The sequence below is a fragment of the Mastigoproctus giganteus genome, chromosome 5, assembly GCF_048544385.1.
Source record: "Mastigoproctus giganteus isolate SK-2022 chromosome 5, ASM4854438v1, whole genome shotgun sequence".
NCBI lineage: Eukaryota > Metazoa > Arthropoda > Arachnida > Uropygi > Thelyphonidae > Mastigoproctus > Mastigoproctus giganteus.
This window is the reverse complement of record NC_143579.1, coordinates 75731039-75743142: the sequence shown is the minus strand read 5'-3', so window position 1 is coordinate 75743142 and position 12104 is coordinate 75731039. Positions and strand designations below refer to the sequence as shown.

At 36.4% G+C, this 12104-nt stretch overlaps 1 protein-coding gene across 3 annotated transcripts in view; it reads left to right on the top strand.

Moving 5' to 3' along the window:
* Positions 1 to 12104, top strand: part of TRAM (translocating chain-associated membrane protein 1) — a 141450-nt gene that overhangs the window by 72532 nt on the left and 56814 nt on the right. For all 3 annotated transcript variants that reach the window (XM_090373302.1, XM_090373301.1, XM_090373300.1), the window contains 2 exons: positions 238 to 322; positions 513 to 583. In XM_090373302.1, the coding sequence (XP_090229428.1) occupies positions 238 to 322; positions 513 to 583 (156 nt within the window). The remainder of the gene's footprint in view (positions 1 to 237; positions 323 to 512; positions 584 to 12104) is intronic.

Below are 12104 nucleotides of genomic sequence, written 5' to 3'. Positions count from 1 at the left end.
AACGGAGGAGTGGGGACTTTCAATATATACGAGTTCATTGCATTGCATTTCATTCCTATTTATTTATATATTTAATCCAATGTTTATTATATGTGATAATTCGTTTAACATGTTTTTGAATAACACTAAAAACAATTCCTGGTAATGAAATAAAGTTTAAATTGTTAGGTTGAAACTATTCACTTTAATTGTACAATTAATTTAATTTTTATTTACTTCAAATTTTTTTTGTTTCAGATTCATGTTCAAGTTTTTCTTTATTGTTCAGCTGTCATATTGGCTACACTGTTATCCTGAACTTTACTTTCAGAAAGTAAAAAAAGTAAGAAATATATCAATATTAATTCACAAATGGGTCTTATCCATCAGCATTTTTTATGAAATTCTTTAATATAGTTAATTACTAATGTATTTAGCTAGTCAGCTGCATTGAACCATAAATCATTATACCTTGAGTTATATTTAATATTTTTATCATAAAATTGTCATATCCTGAAATAATTTATTTACAGGATGAAATGGGACCAAGAATCACATACACCACATTGTATTTAGCATTTTTGGGAGCTGCTTACATACTCAAGTAAGGGCATATCATATTATATATTTTTTGTCTATAGATTTTATAAACCTTAAGATAAGCAGTGTACTAACAATATGTATTTTTAATTCTTCTGAATAGTAAATACAAGGTGTGGCAATAAAGTTCTTGGACTGATGCTGTTGCAGTCATATTTGATGAGTTTTAAAATAAATATGCATGGTATGCTGTAGCTAAAACTTCCTCCAACAGATGTCAGTACAGACGTTGCCCAGTAGGCTGACAGGTTGCAAGTAACGACCAGTTTCATTAGTAGCGATAAGATTTTCCATGATTTTGCAATGAAGCAACAAATGAATATCAAATTTTGCTTTAAACTGGGAAAATCTGTAACAGAAATATACGAGATATTAGATATTAAGTTATATCAATGTGTTTGAATGATATAAGTGGTTCAAAGATGGACATGAAGATGCTTGCAATTACCCAACTCATCGGTGTCCATCGACCCCTCGAGATAAGGACAGAGTTGCAAAAGTTCAGGAAATTGTGAAGAAATTCTTGTTTGATCCTCAGAATGAATGCTGAGGAGTTGGATATGAATAAGGAGATAATTTGTCAAATTCTGCATAAAGGTTTAGGGAAAAGGAAGGTTTGTGCCACACATCCTCATGGATGAGCAGAAGCAAGGGAAAAGTGCAAAGACTTCGTCCATACTTGTTAAGAATATCTTAATTTCCTTGACTGGAGAGGAGGGTTGGGTGCTTCAATAAGACCCAGAGACAGTGTCAGAGCATGCAGTGAACTTCAGAATCAAGTCCCAGAAAGTTTCATTTACAAAAGTCCAGGACCGAGATGATGCCGATCATGTTTTTTGACAAATAGGGTGCGATTCAAAGGAATTTGTATCTGAAGGGGAGAGAGTCAGTGCTGTGTCCTACCTACAGGTGCTTCAAAGATTATTTAAGTGCATTGTCATCCTGGATGAGGTCACAATTTCGAGGGAAAGCCATCTGGTTCTCGTTGCACAAAAATGCCCCTACCCATTCTGTACTTGTGAAGACATTTCTGACAAATCATGACATTGTACAGAGATCAACCATCCACCCTACTCTCCCAATTTAGCACCACTAGACTTCTTCCTCTTTCCCAAGGCAAAAACAGCCATCAAAGTAAAGATTTCAGGATGCTGAAGACATAGAGAAAAACAACCTCTGAACTGAAGACATACAAAGAGATGAACATCATCTCATTGTATGTCTTTGCTGGATCTTTTCAGAAACTTTTATAAGTGGTGATTACTTTGAATGAAAATAAAACCATTTTTGAGCTCTTTCACTTTGTGTTCTTTTAATTTCACCAGTTCTGGAACTTCGTTGCCACATCTCATAGCTGTGATAATTTATTTATGTGCATTATTTTTTCCTCTTTGGCATTTATTATACATTATTTTTCAAAATTAAAAGAAGAAAGAGTTTACAGTTAGATTTTATTTCTAATGTATGTGTTAAAGGGCATGATTATATACAGGAATTAATATTATCGATGAAAATAAAATGTTAATCTTTTATTTTAGCAGTTAATCTATTTATTAATAGATTAACTGTTGAGATGAGCTTACAGTTATAAAAGAATTATAATATTAAAACAGAAAGAATAACAATTTAGAATGAAGAATTTTTATTTTCGTATGTTACAATCTTGTATTGTGTACATCCTTAGGTGGTATTACTAATTTAAATTCGATATGTCCAAGTTTAGTTATTGTCTTCTATCATCCTCTCTGTCAGCAGTGGACCTTGTGTGATCCAACGTTTTTTTTTTTTGTTGTCGTCTGGATTAGGAATGTGGTGTAGTTGGGAATGACATTGGCCATTCCCAAAAGGTTAGGTTTCAACATGCCCCACTGCTGTTAGACGACAATATGCAGTGCTCTTGTTTATCCAATGTTTACCATATATTTGAAATATGAGTCCTGTGTTGTGTGTTTTTAAATATTCTGTTTAAATGTTTGTTAAATGTTATCTTACTGTCTAGGTTGGAAATAACCCCGGGGGCTCACACCTGGTGAGTATGGGCTTGGCAAACCCAGGGTCCTGAGCTGGATATCATCATTTTTCCCTTTCTTGGTGATTCCTTTCTACTTCTCTCTCTCAGGATAACTCGGCGAACATTTTTTTTTTTTTTTTTTTTTTTGGCTGGTGCAGCATAAGCCTCAGGCTTCCTTGTACCATATGGCTAATAATAATAATATGTGGTACATTGTAATATTATTGGAAGGATATCCCATAAAATGTACATTGTCTACATATCAGTTTTCTCTTTTTGTAAAAAAAACAAAAAAAAAACAAAAACAAATCTGACTAAGGTAAAGATAGCCAACACGAGAACCACTGCAAACTTACCGGGAAAACTCGTTTCCTGCTACTGCAGTGTCTCCCTGCATTCTCAATAAACAGATGGTGTATGTTATCAGTAGTAGCAGTAGAAGTTGATAACGATGTCTTGATTAGTTTTTTCTCATCATTAAAAGCAGATTATTGGAGTTCACGAGTGGACTGAAATCTACTTATGGGTACACCCTCTGGACTGCCTCAGTCTTAGGGTTTATCCCCCCTTCCTGCTATTTTAAAATAGGAAAACGACTTCTACTGGCACTACTGATAATGTGCACCATTTGTAGAAGTAGTTTTTCTATTTTAAAACAGCAGGAACGGGGGATAAACACCCCAAGACTGAGGAAGTCTGCAGGGTGTACCCGTAAGTAAATTTCAGCCGCGGAGGCATTATATTCATGAACTCCAGTAATCTGCTTTTAGTAATGAGAAAAACTAATCAATACATAGTTATAGACTTCTACTGCCACTGCTGATACACGTACCATCTGTTTACTGAGAATGCAGGTAATACAAACTTAAATGAAAGTGACTAATAGTTTCATGTTAAATTTTGTCTATTGATGTTTTTTTTTATTATTATTTTTAGAGCAGAATTAATAAAAGGTTTGTTTTACTGAAAACCACATATGGAAAATGACAACATATTTAAATATTCAACTTTTTTTTTTTTTCATTAAATAAATAAAAAATTACATTAAAAAGATTGCAGTCCATTATTAAAAGATCAAATATTGGTATACTCTGAACAGAATTATAAAAAAAAATTCCCCCCCCCCTAAAAAAAGTTTTCATTAAAAAAAAAAAAAAATATATATATATATATATATATATATATATATGTATATATCAGGTTTTCTGTGATACCCAAAGGTAAGAAAAGGCCCATTGATATTACCATCATAGCTTAATAGAATTTTATGTTGGAAGAATGTGTAAAGGCACTACCTAAACATGAAAAATATCAATGTTTTTCATTTGCATCAGATTTTTCTTGTTTAGAAAAATGTTTGTTCTGTGTAAATAAAATACATATGGGGGATAAAAGTTTTTAGCCTGATATAGATTGCAGAGGTTTTCATGACAGACAATATTGCCAGTATGTGTTATGACTCTTCTTGTGTGTTCACAGAAAATTTCAGGTTTATAACTATAATTCTCCTTTCTAGAGTGTGTGGAAGGTGAATGAAGATGACATCTGTTGATAGAATCAAGCACCATGCAGTAATCGAGTGCCTTCATTTAAAGGGAATGTCACAAAATAAATTCATAAAGACATGCAGCAAACACTAACGGAACCCTCTCCTTCATGTGCCTTGGTCAAAAACTGGTTTGCAAAATTTAATTGTGGATTATTGAAGATGCACTCTGCAGTGGGAGGCCTGTTACTGTTTTACCACCTGTAAATGTAGATTCCATTCATGATCTGATCATGCAGTAACACAGAATAACACTGAAGTACATGGAGACAAAATTCATCTCCCACGAGTGAGCCCACAATATTGTGGTGAATGTAGTAGTAGTAGTAGTGGCATGTGATGCAAGAAAGCAAGCGTATGAGCTTATGCAGCATCAACCAAACAAAAAAAAAAAAAAAAATCGCACCATTCCCTCCAAATGCCTGTCCAGTTCCTCCTTAAATTTATTTAACCTCTCAACTTCCACAACGACAGATGGAAGTTTGTTCCAGCAATTAACCACCTGCTGGCTAAAGGCAAATTTCCGCACATCTATTCTACATCTGTCTTTTCTTAATTTGAATTTATGCCCTATCAGACCCCTTCCTCCTTCTTTCCGGGCAATTGTCTGTCTCTCCACGGCTGATTTCGGGTGGTGTCGTCGGCTCTTGGTCATCATTGTCTTTGTCTTTCTCATGATATCCTCCAGCTCGGTGTTAGTCCGATCTATGACCCCGGAGGAGGAGGAGGAGTAGTAGTAGTAGTATGTTTTAGGAATGAAGAAGCCTTCTTTGAAGTGAGTCCCTAAAGCAATGGATGCAGATCAAAAGTGGGAATGAGTGAGATTTGTTATTAGATTGTGCAGCATTTTGAAGCTAATGAAGCTCCGTTTTGAGGCAGTATGCGTATGAAATATGTGTGCACCACTTAGCTCTGAAACAAAAGAACAATTGAGAAAGTGGAAGTATCTCTCTCTTCTCATCCCTCCTAAAAAAGTTCCGTGTGCAGAAATCAGCTGGGAAAGTCATGGCATCTGTCTTCAGGGATGCAGAAAGAGAAAACATGGTTGATTTCCTGGAAAGAGGTACCATTTATCAATGCTGAGTATTATTCTAACCAATCGAAACATTTCTGCAAGAAATTTAAGCTCAAGAGGTACAGGAAGTTGACCAAAGGAGTCAGCTTGTGTTGAGACAATGCACCGCTGCACACAGTATTTGTGACTTAGGCAACACTGTGTGACTGTGGGTTTGAGCTATTGCAGCATTCTCCGTACTCACTGAATTTGGCTCCATTGGACTATTTTCTATTTCCAAATCTCAAAAAGGACTAGAAAAAACAAAAATTCAACAGTGACTATGCTGTGATGGATGCAGTCAACAACTAGTTTTAGTCGAAATCTGAATTTTATTTGAGCAAGTTACAAAGGCTAGCGGATTGTGCCAGAAAGTGTGTTGGCTTAAGGCAGGACTATGTTTGAAAAATGATTGGGTTTTCACAACCTTTCAGCATTCCTTCTATGAGAGGCTAAAAACTTTTTGACCTTCCCTCATATATAAAACATTTTTCTTTAACAAACACTGACCGTGTTTCATCTATTATTATTTTCCCAATGCTCTTGCATTATATCCTCAATTGTGGTTTGTAATTATTGATTTCATCTTTGAAACTACTTTGAACTGGAGAGACAATTGAACATCAATCTCATGAAACTTCATGTGATTCCAGAGATACAAATATTATAAAAGAGAGGAGTTTGGCAACATGCTGTGTTGCTTTCTTTAATATCATTTTAATAAATTCCATGCCATTTTAGACACACCAGTACATTAGAAAAATTTGTCAAGCCATCCTAAATTTCATTAAAATTGAATTAGAGGAAATCCAACAATTGTTATTTGTTGTTTGTCCATCCACATGTAATAACTCCACACCCAGTGGATTGATTTTGATTAAATTTTATATTTAATAGACTTGTCGAGCATTTCCAAATTTCCTTGGTTCAGGATTGTGGAATGTTTTTGTTTTTTCTCCCCCCCCCCCTCCTTCTCACTCTGCTAACAGATCTTGGAGTGGTTCCACAAATACATAATAAGGAAGGCAGATTTTATAGCAATATTTTTTCTTCTGGAGCTGAAAGAAGCAGTTATGCTGCATTATATGAGTAATCGTGGATGCTACTAAAAGTTTCATACCTATTAAGAAATATTGTTCAAGGTTTAGGCCTAAATGGTTATCAAATGAACTAATGAGACTCGTAACAGAGAAGAATATTGCATGGGATGCATATAAATTAAATTATCAAGCGACTCAGAAGCCTATGGCAGATATAAGCTAGTCTGTAATCAGGTCACAAAGGAGGTTAGGCAGGCGAAGACAGATTACGAGAAATCCCTGGCAAAAGATGCTAAGAAAAACAGCAAGGATTTCTTTACTTATATAAACTCTAAAAGGAAGGGGATGAATCTGATTGGTCCACTTGACATCGATGGTTCGACTGTTGATGATCCTGCTCAGATAGCAAACAAACTGAATGAGTATTTTGCATCTACATTCACACATGAGGAATTATTAAAGTTTGAAAATGGCAGAAGGTTATCAAATTGTAGCAGGATAATTAATGATTTTGTAATAACTGAGAGCAAAGTGGAGGAGAAATTGTTGAAGTTAAACATACTCAGGGGAGGTTCCCACGGACTGGAGATGTGCAAATGTATCCCCAATTCACAAAGGGGGATCGAAGGGTGACACGAGTAATTACAGACCAGTTAGTTTAACTTCTGTTCCGGGTAAAATAATGGCGTCACTGGTTAAAGATGCATTGCAGGATCATCTAGACAAGACTGCAGCAATAATTCAGACACAGCATGGGTTTGTTAAGGGAAAGTCTTGTCTGACAAATTTTATAGGATATTATGATGTGGTTACAAAGGAACTGTATGCAAAAAATAATTTTGATATCATATATTTGGATTTTAGGAAAGCTTTTGACACTGTTACGCATGGAAGACTATTGTACAAATTGGAGCAGAATGGTATTAAGGGTAAGTTGCTACAATGGATAAAAGGATGGTTAAGTGGGAGAAGATAGAGGGTGGTAATCAATGAGTGCTGCTCTTCATGGACTAATGTTATTAGTGGAGCCCCCAGGGTTCAGTGTTGTTCCACTGTTTTGTATATTTATGATATTGATGAAGGTATATCAGGCTTAGTGTCAAAGTTTGCCAATAATACAAAGGTTGGCAGGTTGTAAATGACAGTAATGGCAGTGTGGTACTGCAACAGATCTAGAAAATTTGGGAAGATGGGCTAAGAAGTGGCAATTGAAATTTAACCTTGACAAATGCAAAGTACTGCATATGGGTAGAAGTAACCCCAGAGAAACGTACCAACTGTGTGGTACTACATTTAAGGTGGTAGAAAATGAAAAAGACCTGGGAGTAATTGTGCAGTCAGATATGAAGTTTTCTGAGCAATGCAGACAGGCTGCCAGGGCAGGTCATGGGGTTTTGTCAATGATATATAGGAATTTTGCTAGCAGGGAAAAGGAGGTGATTGTCCCTCTGTATAAGGCAATGGTCAGGCCCCACCTTGAGTACTGCATACAGGTCTGGAGGCCTCATTTTAGGAAGGATGTAGATTTACTTGAACGTGTACAGAGAAGGGCAACAAGATTGGTGAGGGGAATGAAGGGATCCTCTTACCAAGAGAGGCTTAAGTTCTGCAAATTGAAGTGGCTGGAGACTAGGCACCTGTGCAGTGATCTGATTGAGGTATATAAGGCCTTGAATGGGTTGAGCACACTGAATTCTGATGGGATCCTTCCACTTGTTCAGATTACGAACCTAAGGGGGCATAAATTCAAATTAAGAAAAGACAGATGTAGAATAGATGTGCGGAAATTTGCCTTTAGCCAGCGGGTTGTTAATTGCTGGAACAAACTTCCATCTGATGTGGAAGTTGATAGGTTGAATAAATTTAAGGAGGAACTGGACAGGCATTTGGAGGGAATGGTGTTTTTTTTTTTTTTTTTGGCTGATGCTGCATAAGCTCATACACTTGCTTTCTTGCATCACATGCCACTACTACTGCTACTAATCAGTGAGTCTAATTGGTTTGAATTGCATATGCGTAATTGATATCTGGAATCTGCTTTACTTACGATTGCTGATTTGATTTGATTGTCATTTTGATTTTTTGTTGATTTTGCCTAAAAATAGCAAAAAAAAAAAAAAAATCTTAAGGCTAACTAATTTAGAGTTAATATTTTTTTTGTTACTTTTTTAAAAGAAAGTGTTTTATATCACTTTTTAGACTCGCAGACACTTAAGTTTTATTTTATTATAATAAAATTAGCATTAGTAGTGTGAAATGTGATATACGAAAACAAGCTTGTACAACGTCAACAAAAAAAAAAATAATAATAATAAAAGACCCTCATTGCCTTTCCTGTTCCAATAACTTGTCCAATGCTTCCTTGGGCCATTGTGGTTTATTCCTTTTCTTTTGGTGTCATTGTGAGCAAAGAAATTCATTGCTACTTTTGTGTGCATTCTCATTGATTTATGATTATCCAATGCATTTTTTCTTCTCTGCCAACAGTCTCGTTGGTTCATCTGACATCCATCTAGCTCCAAACCTTGAATAATATCTTGTAGTTGGTATAAAAAGCTTAGTTGCTTCTGTAGTCACTTTCTCAAATGCTTCACATTTAGAATTTGCATTTGGTAACATCAGTTGGTCCCACTGAAAAAATTTTAATAACTTCCTAAGACAGAGGACTATTGCAGTGCCCATGGACACCACTGTGCCTTCCAAGACTCTTTTGAGCACCTGCAGAAAGAAGACAATGAATAATGAGGGTATAATATGAATAGGCAACATACATAAGATTAAAAATTTCCAGAGTACTTCAGCGCTATTCGGGTGCTAAGGCATATCAGAGTTTGTAAGCAGTAGTTAACTTCCCGATGATTCTAGTATCACATAATGTGCACTACCCAGGTAGTGAGTGAATATTGCTTACCATTCATTACTAGTAAGCTTGTTAGAACACACTTGACTATGCATGGAATGTGAACTTACCATGATGTTGCTATCTTTTTTTGCATTTTGTGGTTTTTTATATTGAGTTCACTGCGCTTTTTGTGCTACTTTTTGCCCCAAATTGAGTAGTTAGTGTCGGCTATTGTTTCATCCGCAGTATCATTTTTTGTGCTCTCTCAGATTATTTGATATTTGTCACAGGTGCCACGACACCTCTAGCATTATATGTGCTATATTAGAGAAAAAAGTTGGTTACCCCTGAGTTAACCCATAAAATAGAGGGAGATGTTTGTGCATCAATATTACATTTGCATAGCATTTGGAGGTATCAGGTACACCATTATCACCTGATACACCCAAATTTTCGGGTGTCAGGTGACAATAGTGTATGTATTTTTTTTTTTTTTTATGAAAACCCTAAACACAAGAGGTATTACAACCTATAGCATTTAGTACTGTGCTTGGGTTGGAGGTTGAGAAGACGAAAGAAGATATTTGTTGACATTAGACTTGAACTTCTGTAGACTGTAATTTTCAGGAAATACATATGAAGGAAGGTTGTTCCAGAAAATGGCAGTTGAATGAATAAACAAGGAAGATGAAAAGTTGGTTCTGTGAGTTTGAAGTTGGACAGTAAATGGATGTTGGCTGCACATTGCCCATGGAAGTATCTGTAGAAAAGACATGCAGCAGAAACTGTATGTCTATGAGACAGCGAGTGGAGAGACTCTGTTAGAGATGAGTCATTAATTAACATAACTTCCCTCTTCTGAATGAAATCTCCGCTCCAGATGTGGGAACAATATTCTATGGTAGGGCGGATTTGCGATTTGTACAGGGCGAAGAGCTGCTTGGGAGAAAAGTAACGCTGAGAGCGAAGGAGAAAACCAAGTTTTTTTTTTTTTTAAAGATGCAGAGGAAGCAATATTTGTAATGTGCTTGTGCCAAGAGAGAGAGATTAGAAGCAAGGGTAATCCCCAAAAGAGATATATCATCTTGCCTAGAAATCGGAGTGTCACCAAAGATAAGCATAGGAGCAGAAGAATCCTTTTTGCGAGATATAAGACAAGGCTGAGTTTTAGAAGGATTCAAATCAACTAAGTTGTTTTTGCCCCACTGGAGAATTACCTGGAGATCAGCATTTAAGGAATTGGTAACGGATATTCGAGGAGTTGAAGTTGATTGAGCAGGGTAAGGTTTCTCAAAATGGAAAGTGGAATGCAATGTGCTATCATCGGCAAAACTATGCATAGGATTTCCAGTCAATGGAAGAAGGTCATTAATTAATTTCCAAGAGGAAAAGAGTGGGGGAAAGAACTGAACTTTGGGGCACCAGCATTAGTAGATAAGTTAGAATACAGAGAGCCATCTATCAATACTCTTAGTGAGTGATCAGAGAGAAAACTGGATAACCAATTACAAAAGATAAGATGGAAGCTTGTTTAGAAAACCTTTAGGCCAAACACAATCAAAAGCTTTTGAGATGTCAAGAGTAACTGCTTGTTTCACCAAACTTTTTCATTAAATTTGTCCATAAATGGGTAACATAAGCCAGAATATCACCAGTGGATTGACACTGATGGAATCCATACTGGTGATTGTTAATCAGACAGGTTTCTAGGTAGTTTAAGAGTTGGCGGCTAATTGATTTCTCCATTACTTTAGAAAGAGTAGAAGTAATTGCAATTTGATAATTGGATGGAGGAATTTGTCATCCTTTTTAGGAACTGGCTGTATATGAGCAAATTTCCAAGCAGAAGAAAAAACACCTTTGGAATAAGAAAGTGAAAAAATGCGGCAAAGAACAGGAGTAAGTTCAGGAGCACAGGTTTTGAGAACAAGTGGAGAAATACCATCGGGACTTGGAGCTTTCTTAGCAACAAGATTCGTCAAAATCCTTCTGACATCCTTTTGACGGAAGACCACAGGAAGCATTGAATGGAGCTTGATGGGAATGGTGGGAGGTGTTTTACCCAGATCATTAATACATGAATTGGAAGAAAATTGGGATGCTAGCAGGTCAGCTTTATCCTTAGCTGAAGTGACAACAGAACCATCTAGTTTTGACAGGGGTGGGAGCAGAGATGGGCAGAAGTTTCGGCCAATAGCATTGGCAAGAGACCAGAATGCTCGGCTACCATTAGGGCAAGAAGCAAGTTTTCTACTCTTAGCCTGTTCAAAATCTAGTTTGGAATGATTAATAATTGCTTTACGATTGTTGCAAGTTTTGGTGTAGATGGAAAATGAAACTGAAGAATTGAAAGCAAGTCAATTACAATATGAAGCATTCTTCTCTTGAACAGCCTTAGCACATTTATTGGAAAACCAAGGTTTAGATAAAGGACGAGATTTTAAAATGCAGTGTGGGATTAAGAATTCCATTCCTACAAGAATAATTTCACTGAAACGATCTAAACAAACGTTGACATCAAAAAGTTTTGAAACAGTAATCAGACCAAGGAAAAGAAGAAAAGAAATCTCACAGGTCATCCCATTTTGCATTCTCGTAATGCAAAACAGCATGAGGTTGGGAATAGCCATGAGATAAAGGCTCCATTGGTGGAGAGACAATCACCAAGTTGTGATCTGAGGTGCCAAAAGGACCACTCACTTTGATCGTGTACTTAGAAGGATTGCTTGTGAGAAAAAGATCAAGCAAGTTGGCTGTATGGGTAGGATTATCCGGTATTCTTGTAGGTAAATGAACAATCAGTGCAAGGTCATTAGTAATTGCAAAAGCCTCTGGATCTTGACCAGCTGGGTCTGTGTGACTAGAAAACGGAAGCCAGCTGGCGTTGTGAACATTAAAATCAACAAGGAAAATTACCTCACCATTAGGAAAGTTGGACTGGAGAAAGTCAAGTTGCAAAGAGAGGAAGTCAAAAGGTTCCAAGTGATTAGTGGAGTTGGGAGAAAGGTAGAGACAACAAAAGAATTTGACAG